Source organism: Gorilla gorilla, chromosome 11, assembly GCF_029281585.2.
Source record: "Gorilla gorilla gorilla isolate KB3781 chromosome 11, NHGRI_mGorGor1-v2.1_pri, whole genome shotgun sequence".
Classification (NCBI taxonomy): Eukaryota; Metazoa; Chordata; class Mammalia; order Primates; family Hominidae; genus Gorilla; species Gorilla gorilla.
The window spans coordinates 104,330,758-104,352,805 of record NC_073235.2 but is presented as its reverse complement, the minus strand read 5'-3'; the positions used below and the strand labels follow the sequence as shown (position 1 = coordinate 104,352,805).

General features: G+C 38.4%; 1 protein-coding gene across 1 annotated transcript in view; it reads left to right on the top strand.

The window, feature by feature from the left end:
• The window catches only part of ALS2 (alsin Rho guanine nucleotide exchange factor ALS2), an 88,195-nt gene that overhangs the window by 42,243 nt on the left and 23,904 nt on the right, over positions 1-22,048 (top strand). Inside the window, exons 11-22 of the mRNA XM_031008660.3 lie at positions 1,398-1,569; positions 3,988-4,168; positions 7,451-7,516; positions 12,758-12,920; positions 17,002-17,133; positions 17,545-17,673; positions 18,410-18,480; positions 18,907-18,973; positions 19,320-19,522; positions 19,637-19,702; positions 20,732-20,830; positions 21,735-21,899. Coding sequence (XP_030864520.2) covers positions 1,398-1,569; positions 3,988-4,168; positions 7,451-7,516; positions 12,758-12,920; positions 17,002-17,133; positions 17,545-17,673; positions 18,410-18,480; positions 18,907-18,973; positions 19,320-19,522; positions 19,637-19,702; positions 20,732-20,830; positions 21,735-21,899 — 1,514 coding nt within the window. The remainder of the gene's footprint in view (positions 1-1,397; positions 1,570-3,987; positions 4,169-7,450; positions 7,517-12,757; positions 12,921-17,001; positions 17,134-17,544; positions 17,674-18,409; positions 18,481-18,906; positions 18,974-19,319; positions 19,523-19,636; positions 19,703-20,731; positions 20,831-21,734; positions 21,900-22,048) is intronic.

The following is a 22,048-nucleotide window of genomic DNA, read 5'->3' as shown; positions in this document are numbered from 1 at the left end:
CACGCCCAGCTAATTTTTGTATTTTTAGTAGAGACGGGGTTTCACCACGCTGGTCAGGCTGGTCTTGAACTCCTGACCTCAAGTGATCTGCCCACCTCAGCCTCCTGAAATGCTAGGATTACAGGCCTCAGCCACCTTGCTTGGCCTTAATTTTATTTCCTACTGTTTACCTACTGTTTATCCCCTTTTAATTTGATCTGCTTTCCCACTCTGTTTTCCCTTCTTTTTTGTAAACTGAAACCATTGGCTTATTTCTAGCTTTCTTTTCCCCATAAAGTAACTCACATTCTCAAAGTGACATGCTGCAGGGAAATTAACCCCCAAAACTAGTATATTCTAGGATTTCTTATTTTTATTAAGTAAAATAGCATATGGGCTTTTTTTTTTTTTTTTTTTTTAGTCTTTGTGTTTGTTTTTCTGGCTAGTAAGTTATGAATGTGTGGGGACAAGATCTTTCTTGCTAAAGGTAACATTGGGACAAAGTACAATGGTTCATCCCTATAATCCCAGAACTTTGGGAGGCCGAGACTGGAGGATCACTTGAGGCCAGTTCAAGACCAGCCTGGGCAACATAGCAAGACCCTATCCCTACCAAAACAAAAAAAATTTAAAGATTAAGGGCAACATTGGCCAAGATGTGTCTGTAGTTGCCAGTCCTGGCTTTACATTCCCCATGAATGATTTCACAGTCTAGATAGACGATCAAATAGGCTGATGAAAGGAATGAAGCTCTCGTGTGTGTCTTTGGTTACCATGGGATGTTAATAGTGCATTGGGCCTGTAGCTTGCCTGCCTGATTTAATAGGATATGTGAATAAAGACATGGAATGTTTTTATACAGTGGTATCTTGGGTAAATGACAAAAAGTCCCTTTTTAAGAAAATCTCTTTTCATTGTACAAAAGGCAGGTTAATTCTTAGATCCTAGATATTTTAATATATAGCATAGAGATCCTCCCTGGTCTCATTAATCTTATTTTACTCGGAAAGGGGTCCTGAGACATGTATCCCTATCATTTGGATCTTTATATATCCAGGGGGTCTGTTTCCAAACACTTGTAATGTGAAATGAAAGGTATCTTGGAGATAATTGAAAGTAGGTGTGCATAGTTATGTATAGATCTGGATATGCATATATAACAATGATGTACTGATGAACCAGCTCTAAAAAAAAGAAGCAACCCCCCACGACCCCCCCAAAAAAAACCCTAGTCTGTGGTGCTTGCAGATTTTCACTATGGCCGATTTTCAAGCTGCCAATGGTTTAATTACTTGCTTGCAAATTTTCTGAATATTTAACAGTTAGCTCTTGTCAGCTGATATAAGCCAGCTTCAGTATACCAAATTACTAACATAATTATTTGTTATATTTAATCCTTTTGTTTTCTTCTGTTTCAGCTTGGATATATAAGCAGAGTGACAGCAGGAAAAGATAGCTATCTAGCCTTGGTGGATAAAAACATTATGGGGTATATTGCCAGTCTCCACGAGTTAGCTACTACAGAAAGACGATTCTATTCAAAACTAAGTGATATCAAATCTCAGATTCTCAGGCCTCTTCTTAGTTTAGGTAAGTTGCAACCCCCTCTCTCCCACCATTAAACCTTCAGGTCTTTATCTCTTCTTCCTATGTCACAAATAATGAAAACCTGTTAGTTTATGGTTTACTTCTTTCTGTGCACTGTCTTTGTGTGTGTGTACACAGGTAGTCAACAATTTACAAACTGTTTCCAATTTGTCAGTAGCCTCACTGCCCCCGCCCTGTCCTACCACTCCCAGAGCTCCTGCGGCTTCCAGAAGTAGAAAATGGAACTTTTAGGATATTCATGGCAGAGGAACAAAAACAACTTTGGGAAAGTTGACCCTACATAAAGTTAGACTTCCAAACAACACTTCTCCCCCTGCTGGTCCTAAGAGATCTTCCAGTATACTATCTGAATTTTTTATTTTCCTCATTATAGTTCTTAGAATTATATCAAGTAGAGATTTATTTGGATTTACAAGTAGTCTCTTAAAGTTGTGGATAACTATAAGAGTGTGAAAGCTCTTATCCGGCTGGGCTTGGTGGCTCACGCCTGTAATCCCAGCACTCTGGGAGGCCGAGGAGGGCAGATCATGAGGTCAGGAGTTCGAGACCAGCCTGGCCAACATGGTGAAACCCCATCTCTACTAAAAATACAAAAATTAGCCGGGTGGGTGCCTGTAATTCCAGCTACTCAGGACGCTGAGGCAGGAGAATTGCTTGAACCCGGGAGGTGGAGGTTGCAGTGAGCTGAGATTGTACCACTGCAGTCCAGCCTGGGTGACAGAGCAAGACTCCATCTCGGGGACAAAAAAAGATCTTATCCCTCAGCATGAGTTGATGAAATCTGATTCTTTTTCTTAGCTATGCCCAGCTACAAAGAGGTTGGAAGTGAGGGGGTAATACAGAGGGAATGGGTTACAGTAGTACTAGATGGGATGCCACTGTCCAGATATACTGGGTACCTGGGGGTCTCTGGGAGAATAGAAAGGAATGCAGAATGGAAGTTGAGGGAACTGTTGCAGATAAACTTTTCCTATTTCAAATTTTTTTTCTGGGTTTGGCCCTACAGTCAGAAAACAGAGAGGAAGTTTTCTTTCTCTTTCTCTCTCCTGCACTCCTTGCCCCACTGTGTTGACCCAGAATTCAGGTTAATTATCTAGTACATCACTTTTGCCATGTTGAGGACATTGTCTTCTGCAGGTCAGCCCATTGTTTCTTTTTTTTTTTTTTTTTTTTTTTTTTTTGAGACAGAGTCTTGCTCTGTCACCCAGGCTGGAGTGTAGTGGCACAATCTCGGCTCACTGCAACCTTCACCTCCTGGATTCAAGCAATTCTCGTGCCTCAGCCACCTGAGTAGCTGGGACTACAGGTGTGCACTACCACTTCTGCTAATTTTTGTATTTTTAATAGAGACGGGGTTTTGCCATGTTTCCCAGGCTGGTCTTGTACTCCTGGCCTTAAGTGATCTGCCTGCCTCGGCCTCCCAAAGTGCTGGGATTACAGGCATGAGCCACCGTGCCCGGCCTGCCCATTGTTTCTAGTGGAAAAACATCTTTTCAAACAACTAATTTACAGTCTTTGTGAATATAATCCCTTTGTAAGCTGAGGACTGTCTGCATTTGTGTTTTTGTTTTTATTACCTTCTGCCTTTTAAGTGTTGTGGAGTCTCTATTCTGTAAATTCCCCTCCTCTAGGTAGGCTGAACACTCCAGGACTTTGCCAAGGGAAAGGAAGCAATCTAAGCTGGAAGCTTCCTGGATTGCTCTGAAAGAAAGATTAAATCTGCCTCTTTCCTGTCCTGGTTGCTGATTTCTTTGTTGGTCTTCCCAGTCTACTTTCCTAATTGCTTGGAAAGAAGTCCTAGAAATGAGGAACTTTAGACAGGCAAAAAGCAAATAATATCCTGGTGCCCTCTCTGAAATTCAGAGCATCCTCAGCGGTCCAATGTTTGGATTGCCTTCTCTGCACTGAAGGGTTGGGCTTTTCTAAGAGGCAAGTAGAGCAGAAGTCAGAACAAAAAAGCTGAAAATGTTTACAAAGATATAACTCCCCAAGTGAGTTTAATTCCTGACTGTCACTAATCAGTGGCTTAAATTAGATAATTGACTTCCCTTCTCTTGGCTTCAGATTACTTATCTTCAAAATGACCAGAGAGTTGCATTAGCTCAGTGCTTCTCAAATTTGGCTCATCTTTAAAATCACCTGGGGAGCCTTTTTTAACAGAAAAAGCCATCCTGGAATCTATAAGGTTCCTGTGAATGTGTTTTTAACAAGTTCCTCAGAGGACTGGATACTGTGATATTTGAGGTTGCTTTAATACTGTAATCATTTGGGTTCCTTAGTTGAGAGCACATGGCAACAGGTTAAGTAGTCTTAGAGGAATTCATAATCATAATCATATGATCATAATAAAGTGATCGGTTTTCAGTTTGTGTTGTCATCATCATCATTATTTTGTTATAGAAAATTTGGGCACTACAACTACAGTCCAGCTGTTGCAGGAGGTGGCTAGCCGATTCAGCAAGCTGTGTTACCTCATTGGTCAGCATGGAGCCTCACTGAGCAGCTTCCTTCATGGGGTAAAGGAAGCCAGGAGTTTGGTCATCCTGAAGCATTCAAGTCTCTTCTTGGATAGTTATACAGAGCAAGTATCCAGTCCCGTGTCATGTTCAATCTCTGCAGGGTTATTCTGCCAAGGAGAACAGCTCCTTAATCAGAAGAGACTAGATTAGGGAGAGTGATATAAGGTAATAGAAATTGCAAAGCAGTATTTTAATCTTAAGCCAACTATAGTTCTGGATTGCTAAAATTTAGTCTTCTCTAAGTGAAAAAAAATTTAAAAATAATGAATTATCATGTTTTCTTCTATATTCTAGCAGAGTGATAGCATAATTTACATAAAATGTACTATAATAAGTCTGGTTCTTTAGAAAACAATTTTGTTAACTAAATTGTACTAAAACTTGAAGAAATTAGTAACTAAACAAATTATTTTAAGACCAGCTGCTGATTGTAAATATGGAGCTGTTCTGATGTCTGCTTTTGACTTTTATATAAATGGAAGTTTTAAAAGACCCAACTATTTTTAACATGAAGATGTTTTTCCTTAATAAAACCTGGAATAGTTATTCAAGGTTCTTTGCATATTTTTCAAGCAAAATATCCCAAGTGTACTTGAAAATGTAACTTAAAATGTTTCTCACGTTTTCTTAACTTGTATTTTGATATGATGATGTGAGGCATAATTTAAGTGTTATTTTAATGTATGTTAGGTTATGCTTTGATCTGAAGTATGTATAGGTTTTGTTCTCTATTCATTCACACCTCAACCATCCAGCAAACACTGAGTGCCCACTCAGTGCCAGGCATTTGCGGGGAGCTCCAAGCCCACAGCAGCACAGCATGGGGCCTGCGGAAAGCACCAGCCCTCAGGGAGTTCGTGTTTTGTTGGTGTTTTGTTTTGATTATTTATAACATAATAACATGTGTTTATTACTGAAAACTGCACAAATAAAGATAATCAAGAATCACCCATAATCCTACCACCAGAACTAACCACTGTTTATCATCTTAGTGTATTTTCTTTCCAACCTATATAATATGTACAGATAGTTGGATGCTATTTTAATTCTAAGCAAAATTGAAAATATTTGAAGCTGTTGTCAAAGAGGAAATACCCTGGTTTGAGTCTTTTAACTCATCATCTTTCAGAAATGAAAAATAAAAATAATAGAACTTGATACTAGTTTCTTTTTTAAAACTAGATTTTGTTGTTTCTGTGATTCCAGCTTTTACTGGTATAATTTTCCTTTTTTGACTTGAATTCATCTCATAATACCTCTATTTCACTTCTTTTTCTTCTCTGGTACTTTAGGCCTTATGCTTAAAAATGCTTTTGTTTTGATACTTTGGGCTTTTTTTTTAACATAACAGTTTATTCCTATAGATGGGGCAAGTAAAATATTTGGGTTTATGTATGAATCTTTAAAATTATTTTTATAATTGGCCGGGCGCGGTGGCTCACGCCTGTAATCCCAGCACTTTGGGAGGCCGAGGCGGGTGGATCACGAGGTCAGGAGATCGAGACCATCCTGGCTAGCACGGTGAAACCCTGTCTCTACTAAAAATACTAAAAATTAGCTGGGCGTGGTGGCGGGCGCCTGTAGTCCCAGCTACTCGGGAGGCTGAGGCAGGAGAATGGCGTGAACCCAGGAGGCGGAGCTTGCAGTGAGCCGAGATCGCGCCACTGCACTCCAGCCTGGGTGACAGAGCGAGACTCCGCCTCAAAAAAATAAAAAAAAAAATAAATAAATAAATAAATAAATAAAATAAAAATTATTTTTATAATTATAAAGTTATTAAAGCCTGGAGTGCAGTGGCACCATTACAGCTCACTGCAGCCTTGACCTGCCAGGCTCAAGTGATCCTCCCACCTTAGCCTCCCAAGAAGCTAGGACTACAGGTGCATGCCAGCACATCCAGCTAATTTTTTTTAATTTTTTGTAGAGATGGGGGTCTCACTATGTTGCCCAGGCTGGTCTCAAACTCCTGGGCATAAGTTATCCTCCTGCCTCAGCCTCCCAAAGTGCTAGGATTGCAAGTGTGAGCCACTGTGCCTGGCCAAAATTATTTTTAATTGTGATAAAATACACATCACATAAAATTAACCATTATAACCATATTTAATTGTATAGTACTGTGGGCTAATTTTAGTAGGAGTTTCCCTTCTTCCTCAAAGTCAGTTGATCCATTTGCCAGCCCAAGTGTGTACAAGAAATGTACAGGGCTCAAAGCAGTATAACTAGACTTGTTCTTTAGCAGCATATCAATATTTAATCAACATTTTCTAACACTGACTCAAGCACTTTTAACATATTTTCTTACTTCACTGTCATTTCTTTTTTCTTTTTTTTTTTTTTTTGAGCTGGAGTTTCACTCTTGTTGCCCAGGCTGGAGTGCAATGGCATGGTCTTGGCTCGCCGCAACCTCTGCCTCCCAGGTTCAAGCGATTCTTCTGCCTCAGCCTCCCAAGTAGCTGGGATTACAGGCATCCGCCACCGCGCCCAGCTAATTTTTGTAGTTTTAGTAGAGACGGGGTTTCACCATGTTGGCCAGGCTGGTCTCGAACTCCTGACCTCAGGTGATTCACTTGCCTCGGCCTCCCAAAGTGCTGAGATTACAGGAGTGAGCCACCGCCCCCAGCCTTCACTGTCATTTCTTAATTGGGAAACCTGAAGTGAAGATTACAGAAAATTTTCATCAAAAATTCAACTATTTTAATTATGTTTTCTCAAGTATGTTAATTAAGTTACCACGTAATAGATATTGCTTGGTAGATACCAAGTAAATTACTGCATTTTCTGCTTAGCTTTAGGTGTTTTTAAAATTTCCTTTTATATTACCATCTTTTTTTTTTTTTTTTTTTTTGGGAGACAGTCGTATCCTGTCGCTCAGGCTGTGCAATGTTGGAATCACAGCTCACTGCAGCCTCAACCTCCCAGGCTCAAGGGATCCTCCCACCTCAGCCTCCCAAGTAGTTGAGACTACAAGCATGTGCCACCATGCCTGACTAATTTTTCTGTTTTTTGTAGAGTCGGGTTTCCCCATGCTGCCTAGGCTGATCTCAAACTCCTAGGCTCAAGCGATCCTCCCGCCTTAGCCTCCCAAAGTGCTGGGATTACAGGTGTGAGCCAATGTGACCAGCCTTATGTTACCATCTTTACTAAGCTGGAATTCCCCTACCACTCCCTTTACCTCCATTATTGTAATTATTACACAACCTGCCCTTCACAAATGTTGACATCACAAAACTTCTGAAATTCATTGGTGAAATAATCAAGAATTATCTATTCCAGGTATGTGTTTGGAAACTGAAGAACTAATTTACATTTCAACTAATGTACATGTGTTTTCTTTTCTGCTCAAGGTATTGCACATCTATTACAAATTTCCTGGTTATGGGAGGATTCCAGCTTCTTGCTAAGCCTGCCATGTAAGCAAACCCACACCTTCCAGTTATCATTCTCTCCGCCAAAGATGACATTTTATAGTGCTCTGTTTTCGAGTGCTCAGGGAAAGCTTTGACTTCATCATTTTACCAAACAAGTCAAAATATAAACTTTCAGTAAGTCTTATAAAGGACAGGTACTATTAGCCCCTGGTTATCATTATAAGTAGTATGCTATTGAAAAAGTACTGAATGACTAGGCTCAGGTTCTGGGTCCTTCTGTGCTATCCCTGAGACTTTGGACAACTCTCTTTACCTCAGTAGGCCTAGTGTTCTTCATCTGAAAAATGGGAATGTTCTCTCCCATTGGAGAAGAACAAATAATGTATGTGATGATGCACAGAAAAAAGTGTTTGCGCAGATACAAACTATTTGCATTTAGCTTCTGGGTAAATAATTTAAAGGCTCCTTACACAAGGCAATAATCCCGAACAGATAGTTTCTCAACAAGTGTTGACCCAGCAACAAAGCCAAGGTTTTAAAAATTCTGTATTTAAGTATGTTTTATTTTTAAAATAGAAGAGATAGGGTCTCACTGTGTTACCCAGGCTGGTTAGGAACTCCTGGGCTCAAGGGTTCTCCTGTCTTGGCCTCCCAAAGTGCTGGAATTATAGGCATGCACCACTGTGCCAGGCCAAAAATTCTGTATTTTAATAGAAAATACTTTAAATATGTACTCACCACCCAGATTTAGCAGATGTTAATGTTTTGCCATGTTTGCTTTTTTTTTTTTGAGACGGGGTCTCGCTCTGTCATCCAGGCTGGAGTGCAGTGGCGCGATCTTGGCTCACTGCAACATCTGCCTCCTGGGTTCAAGCAATTCTCCTGCCTCAGCCTCCCAAGTAGCTGGGGCTACAGGTGTGCACCACCACCCTGAACTAATTTTTGTACTTTTAGTAGAGACGGGGTTTCACCATGTTGACCAAGCTGGTCTCAAACCCCTGACCTCAAGTGATTCACCCACCTCGGCCTCTGAAAGTGCTGGGATTACAGGCGTGAGCCGCCATGCCCAGCCCCATGTTTGCTTTTGATCTTTTATCCTAATAGAAGGAATGCTAACATTCTCATCTCATTTCTAGTTTTAATGAGAATACTTTTAATATTTCACCATTAAAAATGATTACTTTAGGTTTTGGTAGATATAATTTATAGGGTTAAAAAGGCCCTATTTCTAAAAGTTGTAGAGGAATTGATTTTTATAATGTTAAATATTTGAGTTTCCAAATTCCAAAATTCAGTAATCTTAATGTATTAAGGTTTTAATACATTGCTGAATTAAATTTACTTATACAGTTGTCTCTTGGTACCCATGAGGGATTGACTCCAGGACCTCCCAAAGGAAACCAAAATTCAAGGATGTTCAAGTCCCTGATATAAAATGGCTTAGTATTTGCCTATAACCTGTGCACATCCTTTCATATATGTTAAGTCATCTCTAGATTACTTATAACATCTAATAAAATATAAATGCTATATAAATAGTTGTTATATGGTATAGTTTAGGGATTAATGACAAAAAAGTGGTAGAAACATAATTTTTTTATGAAATATTTTTGGTCTGAGGTTGTTGAATCCGCAGATTTGGAACTCACAGATATGGAGGAGCTTTTTCTCCTTTTCTGTTTCCTGGAAGTTCATAGTTTATATAAAGTAGGAATTATTTGTACTTTGAAGATTTAGTAGAATTCATCTGTAAAAATAATCTAGGTTTCGTGGGGCATTTGCTGTAGGGAGTTTTTACTGATTTAATGAATAGGTATGTTCAGGTCTTTATTTCTTCTTATGGCTTTTGTTATTTATATTTCTCTGGAAAATTGTTCATTGCACCCTTGTTTTAAAGCTTATTGGCATAATGTTCCTACCATAGTCTTAAGATGATTACACCAGAATAACTGTAGTTGTACCCCGTTTCTCATTCTTACGATTATTCATTTGGGCCTTTTATCTTTTTTATCTTGATCAGTCTTGTCAGCAGTTTACCCCTTTTTAAATTAATTTTTTCAAAAATTAGGGAATCATTTCTTTCGCTTTTAAAAAATTTCATTAATTTCTGCTTTTATTTCCTTCTACTTTCTTTTTGTTCACCTGTTAACTTCTTAACAACTTCTAGTTTAGCACTTGGTTCATTAATTTTTCAAATTTAAAATTTTTCTAATGTAGCCATTTAAGGCTATAAATTTCCCTCTAATTGTTGCTTTAGCTGAATCTTACAAGTCTTAATAAGTTTTGTTTTTATAGTCATTCAGTTCTAAATATTTTCGAAAGTATTTTTCTAATCCATTATGAATTATTGGACTCACATGCTTGTTGATTTCCAAAATATAGGGGTTTGGCCTTTATTTTTTTAAAATGACAGTTTCAAGAATATGTCTTTAACCTTATGTAGTAACTTTAAAATTCTTGATCTTAATACACCACAATTTTCCATTCTTTTACTTTCAGCCTGTCTGCATTGTTTTGATATATTTCTTATAAGCAGCACATGGATGGACTTATTGTTTGTTGTTGTTGTTGTTTACATTTGAGAACTTCTGGTTTTGACAAGTTTACATTTGTAATTACTGATTTTATATTTATTATTTTAAATATCTTTATTATAATGAATAAAACAGCTTAGTTAACCTATAATGTTGGTGAAATGCTGAATCATAGCCAAAGAAAATAGGAGAAAATGGGGCTGTAGCCAAACCAATAATTAAATGGAGCAGAAAGAAAATTCAATAGTTATTTTTGCAAATAGTAATGCTTGAAGAAAAGCAAGTTTAATTACAGGAAGATGCAAAAAATAGATGGAGACTTGTGACAGTTTAAATGGAAAGCTTCTGGGCTTCCTGAAGGGCTACAGCAGTTACTGACCCTGGTTCCTTATTCTGCTGTTGTTGACCTTCCTGTAGTATTTCCGAGTTAGATTCACAGTACTGAAGAATTGACCTTGTTAGAGCAGGAAAATGAGATGACATAAGTTGAAAGCCTCTTGCCTTTTGCACAGCACCATGCCCAGAGCCTGGGTTTTACATAGTTAAAGGCAGCAATGACATCTTTTTCCAATTTCTGTTTACAAAGTCAATATTTAAAATTACCGTAAAGATTTCATTTTCAGAGGAGAGTTTTGAGAATGTCTAAAGCACAGCTGCCCACATGGCTGTTAGTGGATCTTGGATGATGATGCACAAGCACTTATCATTCATCTAGTTGATCACTCAGCTGCTCACATCAGGCTTGCCTGGTGGTTTGATTATTATGCAAGTTTTTTTCTTAATGTGATAAAATATATGTAATGTCATATTTATCATTTTAATCTTAATTGTACACTAATAAGCGTACAATTTAGGGGGCATCAAATACATTCACAATGTTGTATAACCATCACTATTTTTTCATTATCTCTGAGAAAAACTCAGTGCATGATAAATAAAACTCCCCCCATACTGTCTCCCCCTGTCTGCCTGGCTCTGATAACCTCTATTCTACTTCCTCTCTGTTTGAGTTTGCCTATTCTAGGTACCTTATATGAGTCGAATCACGTATTTATTTGTCGTTCTGTGTCTGGCTTATTTCTTTAAGCATAGTATTTTCAAGGTTCATTCATGTTGTAGCATACGTCAAAATTTCATTCCATTTTATGGCTGAATAATATTCTCTTGTATGTACACATTACCACATTTTATCAATCAGTTCATCTGCTGATGGACACTTAGGTTGTTTCTACCTTTAATATTTTTTTATTTTAAAAATCTGAGTAAAAAGTACAGACCTTGCCATATAAGGAAAGAGTGATATTGCCACTATTAGATTAAAAACTCCCAAGAAAAGATAAGCTGATCAGAGATGGTTTCTGGTTCAGATTTCTTAGGAGTGTAGCTTGGCCTCTTTTGGGGAAGATTATAGGTAAGGACATGAGTGAGTCCTGGAAAGTAATGGAGTTCGCAAGAGTTGGAACATTTCTGGTCTACTGTAGACTGGGTACTGGGTATTGAGGAGAAATATGGTCCAAGGGAGTTTGTGTTCACTATATCTTACCTCCGTCTCTCAGGAGCAGGTCAAAGCAGAACACTTGTGTAAAATTAAATAAGTCCTCAGCTGATCTCTGCAGTAGAACGTGGAGAAAGAAGTAGGAACACTAGCACCAGCAAAATATAAATAAATCTGGGCACTTTATCTAAGATCTTTTTTTCTTCTTCTTTTTTTTTTTTTTTTTTGAGACAGGCTGGTCACCTGGGCTGGTGTGCAGTGGCACAACCACGGCTCACTACAGCCTCAACTTCCTGTGCTCAAATGATTCTCCTGCCTCAGCCACCTGAGCAGCTGGGACTACAGGTGTGTGCTTCCATGCCTGGCTAATTTTTGTATTTTTTGCAGAGACAGGGTTTCATTATGTTGCTCAGGCTGGTCTCAAACTTCCGTGCTCAAGCTATCCACCCTCCTTGGCAGTCCAAAGTGCTGGGATTGCAGGTGTGAACCACTGCACCCAGCTCACCAACTCTTACTGCTTTACCATTAAGTATTTTGGTTTGGTGAGCTAAGCCTGAATGGGTTATTGATCAGCATTAAAATTTGGAATAAAATTTCAACAATGAATTTATTAAAAACTGAATATTAGCTAATTTTTGGCTTCAGTTTGAAATGCTTTTGAAGATCTCAGCATTGAAATCTTCACATATAATCATCTTTATTGTTTCTTGTTAACTGTAATACTAGTTCTTGCAGCTTTTTATTACTTTCCTATAATAAACTCTTATTAGGTGATCAATAATTGAAGGAAAAAAGAAGAAATTAGAAGTGTTTTAATATCCACACTAGTTCTGTTGGAGCAAGGAGCTTTGCTTTTCTTCCAGTGTTTCTATTTAGCACAGCTGCCTAGAACAATTAGTCTTGCCATTTATTGCTGTGACTTTTGGCTTTGAATTTAACAGGTAATGGTGTCAGCTGGTCTCTGATTATTCACCTTAAATTGTTGGATGCATGATTCATTTCCTAGAATATAGGCACAAGTCTGTGATTAACCATTTGTATTGCTACCATTTGCTACTTTTCATACTAAAAATCCTGTCTTATAGATAGGGAAATTCTTTTAATTATATCTAGCTTATTTCATTGTATTTCTACTTTCACAGCACCTAAAAAATGTGCATTCTGAAAGAGGTACTTTCTAGTGAAATTTTTTATTTAATATACATATTACCAATTCCAAAATGATTAACTAAATTTTTTTTCCTCTACCTCTAGTGATTTCCTAAATAAAAACCAAGAGCTGTTGCAAGATTTGTCAGAAGTGAATGATGAAAACAGTCAGTTGATGGAGATACTGAATACTTTGTTTTTCTTGCCAATCAGACGACTTCATAATTACGCAAAAGTTTTGCTAAAGCTTGCTACTTGTTTTGAAGTGGTAAGCTCCCATGTATACCTCTTTGGACATTTGGAAAGCCAAGGATCATAGTTGTTTGTATGGATTATGCCACCACAAGATCTGGAACTCCAGTAATTTAATATTTACCTGTGTCTAATTAAGTTTAATTTTCTTCAGGGAAATGACAGAGGAAAGTATGACTGTAGATAAATTGAGTTTTCTGTGGATTCAGTTTCCTTTTAGGGCCTTATCAAGATGAATAAACTGTATTCATTTTATGAAACTGTCTAAAGTTGAGACTCTTATCAGATGCTACTCATTCAGTAGTTGTCAAAATTTATTGGCTGCATGCTGACTATGAGTTAAACAGAGCTCTTTAAAGCCCTGGCTTTCTGTATAATGGCATACACCTGTAAGGCAGGGGTGTTACCCAGCCTGGATTCATGCTAGACTTTATGCCAGGTGTTTAGGTTACCTTAGCAAATGCTGAGAGGAATCAGTTACAGGATTTTCTCAAATGTTAACTAGTCCACTCTTACATAAAACTAGTTAGATGGAATCCTAGGAAGTTAGCACCACACTAGGATATAGATGTATGTTAAAGCTGGTCCTGAGACATTCACCTTTCAAATCCCATCGAAATATGTGATTTCATTTTGTTTCTACCCTGAAAGGCTCTAGAAAAATTATAATGACTCCAAAGTCCCTTATAGGTTTGTTGTTGTTGTTGTTGTTGTTTGTTTTTGAGACAGAGTCTCGTTCTGTCACTGGGGCTGGAGTGCAGTGGCGCAGTCTTGGCTCACTGCAACCTCCACCTCCCAGGTTCAGGTGATTCTCATGCCTCAGCCTCCTGAGTGGCTGAGATTACAGGTGTGTGCCACAACACCGGCTACTTTTTTTTTTTTTTTTTTGTATTTTTAGTAGAGATGGGATATCACATTGTTGGCCAGGCTGGCCTTGAACTCCTGACCTCAAGTGATTGGCCTGCCTTGGCCTCCGAACGTGCTAGGATTACAGGCATGAGCCACCACCCTGGCCCCTTGTAGGTTTAGAATCCTCTTAATCTTTGGGTCTGTCTCTTGATCTAAACAGATTTCACCCCTCAGAGTGACCCAGGAACTGATTGATGTAGGCTTTCTACATTTGAGCCTGCTGTGAAACCAGACTAAAGAAAAGACCTACAAGGTCTTTAAACTGATCTAGCTTTAGCTGTGAAGGTTTGACCTATCAAATATCCCAATGAGATACAGCTTTCACCTCAATATGGGCTCAATTAATAAAAAAAGTTTCCACCAGATCAGCTTAGAATTGTTGAGAGTCAGAGTTCAGTTTCCCTGGATGTAGCTTTCATATGCTTTATATTTCCTTCCTGAAACACTCCCACTCCCATCCTCATTCTGGGACAAAAGTCATTTTATCATGAAAATAAAGCCCTCTTTGACTATATTGGTTCTCTTTCACCTATCCATCTCTGAAGGATTATTTACTCTGTGTTTTGCTAACACTTTCTTTCTCTATTATTCACTTCTCATGTTATATCAATGGCCCTTATCCTTATCACAGGGGTTCAAAATCAACTGTGGAAGCTTTTTCAAAACAAAACCTGCCTGTATTCCATCACTATACGTTATAATTTAGTAAGTCTAAGGCACAGCCTTGACGTCATATATGTGTATACACATATATGTATTTTTTTAAATGTCTCCATATAAAAATAATAATGATACTTTTATTGAATGAATTCTATATGCCAGGCACTGTTCTAAGCAAGTTATATGTATTCATTTAATCCCCACATCAACTCGGTGAAGTAAGTATTATTATTATACCGATTTCATCATCAGCCTTTTACAGATGAGAGAGTTGAGACACAGCTGAGAATTGGCAGAGCTAGAATTAATATCCAGGCTCTGGTTCCAGAATCTGTCCTCTTAACCTTCTTTCCTAGATTGTCTTTTATGATATATAACCTATTAACAAAACCACTGCATTATTCTGGTACCTTTTTTATCTTGTCTGCCTAATTATGGTACAAAGATCATACCTTATTTTTTTTTCCCTAGCACTCTAGCAGAATGTTTTATATGTGGTAGATACTCATTAAATGTCTCTTAAATGAATGGAAAAAATGAAAATGAGTGACTCTCAGAATTGTGGCAAGTAAAGTAATTACTCATGAACGTGAGAGATCATCCTTTGATCTTACCTTCTGCTCCCTCGCTACACGGCGTAGCGGTTACACCCATCCCAGTAGTTGTTTCTCAAAACTTGGTTTGCAGACCCCTGGGGCTTCCAAAGACCATTTCAAGGGGTTCACAAGGTCAAAACTATTTTCATGACAATACTAAGATATTTGCCTTTTCCACTGTGTTGTCATTTACACTGATGGTGCAAAAGTTAAGGTGGGTAAAACTGCTGGCTCCTTGGTAGGAATCAAGGCAGTGGCACCAGACTATACTAGTAGTCACTGCATTCTTCACTGCCATGCAGTTGCAGTTAAAATACAATTTCGATTAAGAATGTCCTGTTATGTGTGGTGACATGCAAAGTACATGTAAAGCAGCTCTGCTGCATGCTGAAGTGTGGCGGTTTTTCAAGAAAAAGCACGACTGTGATTGTTGAGTTGAGAGCTCCTCTTGAAATAAATGGGTTGCTTTTTTTTTTTTTTTAAACTTGAAAGGACAATTGACAGATAAACTGATTTTTCAGATTTGGATATTGGCAGATATTTTCTCAGAAATGAGTAAATGAACCTGTCATTTCAAAGAGAACAACTGATAGTATTTGTTGCCAATAATAAAATCTCAACTTTTAAGTGAAAGTTAGAATGTTAGAGATGGATCTGCCACTGTGAGTCTGACAGTTTCCTGATACTTAGGACTTTATCTCATGAGATTGGTAGTTCTATTATCCTGTGATTTTTGATGTTGTAGAAAAAAAGGTATCAACATTTGGAAAATCTGCATAATTCAGTCAACCAATATTTTCCATATGTCCAATCCACAATCATAGATGGTACAAAGTCATAGATGGTAAAAGACCCATTCAAAGTGCATGATAGACCCCTGGACTTTAACATCACAGGGTACAAAAAGCTCATTGCTGTGGTTTCAGATTCTACATTGCAGCTCCCTTTAAGAATCTACCACATAGCAAGTTTTAATATAGTATCAAAGGAGAATATCCACATTTATTTGAAATGGCTATTAAAATGCTTCCCTCTGTTCCAGATATATACCTTTATAAGGCCACATTTTCTTCATAGGTTTTAACCAAACAGCACAGCATATAACAGATTAAATGCAAAAGCTGATATAAAAGTCCAGCTGTCATTTTTAAAGCCAGATAATAAAGAGATTTGAAAAAAAATGTGGACCATTGCCACTTTTCTCACAAAAAAAGTTTTGTTTTTTGTTTTTTTTTTGAGACGGAGTCTCGCTCTGTTGCCCAGACTGGAGTGCAGTGGCACATCTCGGCTCACTGCAAGCTCCGCCTCCCGGATTCACACCATTCTCTTGCCTCATCCTCCCGAGTAGCTGGGTCTACAGGCGCCTGCCACCACACCCGGCTGATTTTTGTATTTTTTTAGTGAATACGGGGTTTTACCGTGTTAGCCAGGATGGTCTTGATCTCCTGACCTCGTGATCCGCCCGCCTCGGCCTCCCGAAGTGCTGGGATTACAGGCGTGAGCCACCGCGCCCTACCATTAAAAAATTTTTGTAAGTGAATTAATAAAAGCTTTTAACATTTCTTAATTTTATGTTCTAATATGGCAAATATCAATAGATACAGTCCACATAAGAAAAATAAAGGGATCCTGAGACCAAAACATTTGAGAACTCCTGCCCTATCCTGGGGTCTCTGCTGCTCTCTTCACTAACTGCCAGGTTTTGTCTCTGTCCCCTGAGTTATGCCCCTATTTCATATGTACTTTTATGTAGTAGAATTTTTCTGAAACCAATCTCCTTTTCCCAGTCTCCTGCAGTGTGCTACTTATGCTCGTGGGCTGAATTTTCTCCTACATTTAATACTATATATCTAAAGCAGACTGAGGCTACAGATTCTGCATAATGGTTTTATGTCGTCGTTTTTTTTTTCCTCTTTAATTTTTGCCCTGTAGGCATCTCCAGAATATCAGAAACTGCAGGATTCCAGTTCTTGTTATGAGTGTCTTGCTCTCCATCTCGGCAGGAAAAGGAAGGAAGCAGAATACACACTGGGCTTCTGGAAGACCTTCCCCGGAAAAATGACAGTAAGCCATGCCAGTTGTCATTTGTTACCCTAGCAAACAGCAACCATTTCGATAACAATTGATATAATTTTCTCTGTTCCTCACTTTTTTGTGGTAATAACCTTTTAATGACCCCTTTCCTAAAATGTCTAAGGACCATACCAATGGGTACTCTAAATACCTTCTCTCATTTCTAGAAATCCTCTCTGAAGACTTACTCACCTTCTTTAGTTTGTTTTTGTCTTCTTTTTAATCTCCTTTGAGCTCTAATTTTGTGAAGTGTTTAGATCCCATATAAATTTAGATTTTACACCAAGCTAAGCTACGACCAGCAAATTCCCTTAAATGTGATTTGTGTCTGTTTTATTTTCTCTTTACATGTTAAAATAATTTTGATTGTTTGACTTGTATTATATTTGTCTTTAATTCCAGGATTCCTTGAGGAAGCCAGAGCGTCGACTGCTGTGTGAGAGTAGTAACCGAGCCCTGTCTCTGCAGCATGCTGGGAGGTTTTCTGTGAATTGGTTCATTCTCTTTAATGATGCCCTGGTCCATGCCCAGGTAGGCTGGATTCCTAACCTTAAAAGAATCCCTGAAAGGTGGATTCCTATCCTTATTAACTGTACTATCAGTTTATGTTCAAAACTAGTGTGATTTTACTGAAACTGTTGACTAAAAGAGGCTAGCCATCATTCTCAGCAAACTATCGCAAGGACAAAAAACCAAACACTGCATGTTCTCACTCGTAGGTGGGAACTGAACAATGAGAACACTTGGACACAGGAAGGGGAACATCACACACTGGGGCCTGCTGTGGGGTGGGGGGAGGAGGGAGGGATAGCATTAGGAGATACACCTAATGTAAATGACGAGTTAATGGGTGCAGCACACCAACATGGCACGTGTATACATATGTAACAAACCTGCACATTGTGCACATGTACCCTAGAACTTAAAGTATAATAATAATTTTAAAAAAAAAGGAGGCTATTTTAGCTACAGCATGGATATCTGTATGCGTTGGATTTCAGAGAACTTCTTAAGTTTCCAGCTTGAGAATGAGTGTCAGCCATGTGAAGAGGGCCCTGCAGCAGAGATGGCAAGGCCCTTTGGGTTAGCTGTGTTATGGGGAAAATGTGGCAGAATTGGTGGCACCTACATGGACTTAACTATTTCAAGGGGTTGTGCAGCACAGACTGCAGGGCCCATGTGGGTTAATGACATGAAGGGGATATGGGCAGAGACCCCGAGGTCTACATGGGCTTTCATAAAAGTGCCTCCGTGTTCTCTGTTTCAGTTCTCCACGCACCATGTTTTCCCTCTGGCCACGCTGTGGGCAGAGCCACTGTCTGAAGAAGCTGGTGGTGTGTAAGTGCGTCTCCCCTCCCCACCCCACCCCGTCCAAGTCTGTTACCCAGGTTGCTTCCTTAAATGTGAAAAAAAGCTCAGGAAGGCTTCGGAGACAGTCTCCTCATTCTATATAATGAGGCCCACCTCCCAGCACATTAGACAGTAAAGTAGTCTATTGATAATAAAATGGCCTGTTGTGAAGATCATGGCAAGTCATGATTAGGTGATGAAAGGGCATCTTCATTGTACACATCCCCATCGTTCAGCACAGAGCAGAGAATTCTTTGTTCTTTGCACCGTGGTGGCACCCAAAACCAAGCAAGCATTTACATTAATTGATTTCTGCTCCTCTTGAAATAAAGAGGTTGCTTTTCATATTTGAGGATCGATACTGTAATGACAGGTTGTTAAACCTACTGGTATTTATCCTTGTGAACGTTTTAGGAATGGCTTAAAGATAACTACACCTGAGGAGCAGTTCACTCTCATTTCATCTACACCCCAGGAAAAGGTTAGTCTATTATGGTATTTTCCTTCAATCTTTGCCCTGGCTCTTTCTGCCTCTTGTGTAATAAAGAAGAAATATAAATTGTTCTTGTTTGACTAATGATGCACAGTTCTGTCTGATAAATCTTCATTAACCCAAAACTGTAGGTTCTTCGTAGTTTTTTTTTTAAAATGTGACTTAATTTTAAACATATAGCAGAGAAATACAAGAGCCAGTCAATATTACTCTATTAATAAGAAAAGCATTAGGACACAAATAATTTATTCACACCAAGGAAAACTAGCAGGATTTAAAGCAATGCTTGATGAATTGTTGCCTTAAACTTATTGACGTTACTTTTTGCTCCTAGACAAAGTGGCTACGAGCTATAAGCCAAGCTGTAGATCAGGCTTTGAGAGGGATGTCTGATCTCCCCCCTTATGGAAGTGGTAGCAGTATTCAGAGACAGGAACCACCCATTTCACGCAGTGCCAAATATACTTTCTACAAGGATGCTCGCCTAAAGGATGCCACCTATGATGGACGCTGGCTTTCAGGGAAGCCTCATGGCAGGTGAAAATGTTGAAGATTTATGCCTGGGGTGAGGATGATCATCACATGATAGAAAAAGTATTAATTATCTGAAATATTAGTTGACATGCATTATTCTTTGCTTATGCATTCCAGAGGGGTTTTGAAGTGGCCTGATGGAAAGATGTATTCTGGCGTGTTCAGGAATGGCTTGGAAGATGGGTAAGAAAACTGTGTAAAACATGACAGTAAATTCAAGTTCGGTAAGGTCATAAATTATGTTATTTTGTATGCAGAGCTGCTTTTCAAACAAGTAGTAGATTTTTGTTGTTATTTTTTAGAAATGCACATGTATGAGCATGAAGAGAGCCAGGAGTGAGGGGTACAGCCTCTTATTTACCTAGACTGGGTCATTTTCCCTGATAGCCGTGTGACCTCAAATTACACAGCCTTCCATCTGTTAAAATGGGGCTATGTTTTCTATTCATTTCTCAGTTGTGAAGACTGAGATCTTTGGTAATGTTAATGGTGGGACTGTTGAGACGGTAGTCCTCCTTTACACAAAGGACATAGAAAAATTTTCCTTTCAGTTGTTTTAAATCATCTTTAATTTATGTGATCTGTTAAAGGAGAAATTTTCCAAGTGCTATGTTATCTCAATGATGCTCTAATGACTTTTTAAAAATAAGTTTATCATGTTTTCTAACACTGTAAATGTATTTACATGATTAGTTTATGGTAGTATTTTGTATAATGTTAAGGAAGTAATTTAGTATGTAAAAAATGTTGGGTAGGTGATTTTGTGTGTCTGTGTGATCATGTAAATTCTTGTGATGTGTTAAAATCTCTTTTTAATAGATTGTTAGAATGAGAAGAGACTTTAGATCATCTAATTTACCCACTGAGTTGCCCCTCTTATTATCCAAATAAAGGAGCTAGATACCTGGGCTTACCGCATGGTGGTGCAGGTAATTAGTGACAGAGATAAGTGAAGGACACAGGTCTTCTGTTTTTCACTGGAGTTGGATTAAAACACCATATCTTAGTGTAGTGGGGCTGATGTCCCACTCCTCTTGCCAAACAGCTTAGGTTATAGATTCACCTTAAACCAAGATGCTGTTTTAACCCTTTACTCCTACAGGTGAATGTTTTCTCTGTCTTCCTTGTTAAAATGTTTACCAGGATATACATACAAAAGGTGAATATGTCATAAATGCATCTTCTTTTGTTATTTTTTCTTTTTCATGGCAGGTATGGAGAATACAGAATCCCAAACAAGGCAATGAACAAAGAAGACCATTATGTGGGCCATTGGAAAGAAGGAAAAATGTGCGGTCAAGGAGTCTACAGGTAACATTGGAAAGGCTGTTGGACTGGTGTTTGTTTTTCATATAACCATGTAAACCTGAATGTTTGCATAGCCAAAATTTCCAAGTTTTAAGTTTTGTTTAGTCTTATAGATAAAATTTAGAGGAGTAAATAAAATTGAAACTCTGTGTGATCATCTTTTAAAGGTCAACCCCTCATCTATCACAGGATTAAAATACTGGATTATTAAATTTAGTTCTTATCTAATTTTTTTTTTTTTTTTTTGAGACGAAGTCTCGCTCTGTTACCCAGGCTGGAGTGCAGTGGCGCAATCTTGGCTCACTGCAAGCTCTGCCTCCCAGGTTCATGCCATTCTCCTGCCTTAGCCTCCCGAGTAGGTGGGACTCCAGGCGCCCGCCACCACACCCGGCTAATTTTTTGTATTTTTAGTAGAGACAGGGTTTCACCGCGTTAGCCAGGATGGTCTCGATCTCCTGACCTCGTGATCCACCCGCCTCGGCCTCTCAAAGTGCTGGGATTACAGGCATGAGCCACCGCACCCGGCCCTAAATTTTATATACCTTATAAACCATAATTTTCTCATAGAGTCTCCTATATGTCTTATCTATAATAAGACATATAGGATTCTAATGGACAAAACTTTTATTCTTCCCTCTTAAAAATAACTCATTATTTCATTTTCCCATAAGAGAATAAAAACACATTGTTTTTCATGTTAGTGCAAAATACCACACATGGTGTCTTTAACTTTTTAACTTTAATCATTCGAAAATGAGGTTTTTTAAATTGGTGAAAAATAATCATATAAACAAATAATTATAGCTACCAGTGAGACTGAGTATGGTTTTGGATTTTCTAAACTTTGTAAAAATGAGCATCAGAATTCAATGTGCATGTGATAATTATCCATTCTTTCCAACCACAGCTATGCTTCTGGTGAAGTATTTGAGGGCTGTTTTCAAGATAATATGCGTCATGGTCATGGTCTTCTACGAAGTGGGAAATTGACGTCCTCTTCTCCTAGTATGTTCATTGGCCAGTGGGTAATGGATAAGAAAGCAGGATATGGTGTCTTTGATGATATCACTAGGTACAGTATTCTCCTTCTATTCCCACAGTTTAAGCCAATGATTAAGCACCATCATTATTTAACAAGCAGTTTATACTTATTTTGTCTTTTTCATGGAGATTAGTAAGATTTCTTTGAGTTTGAGTAGGTGAAAAATGAACCTTCTTTTA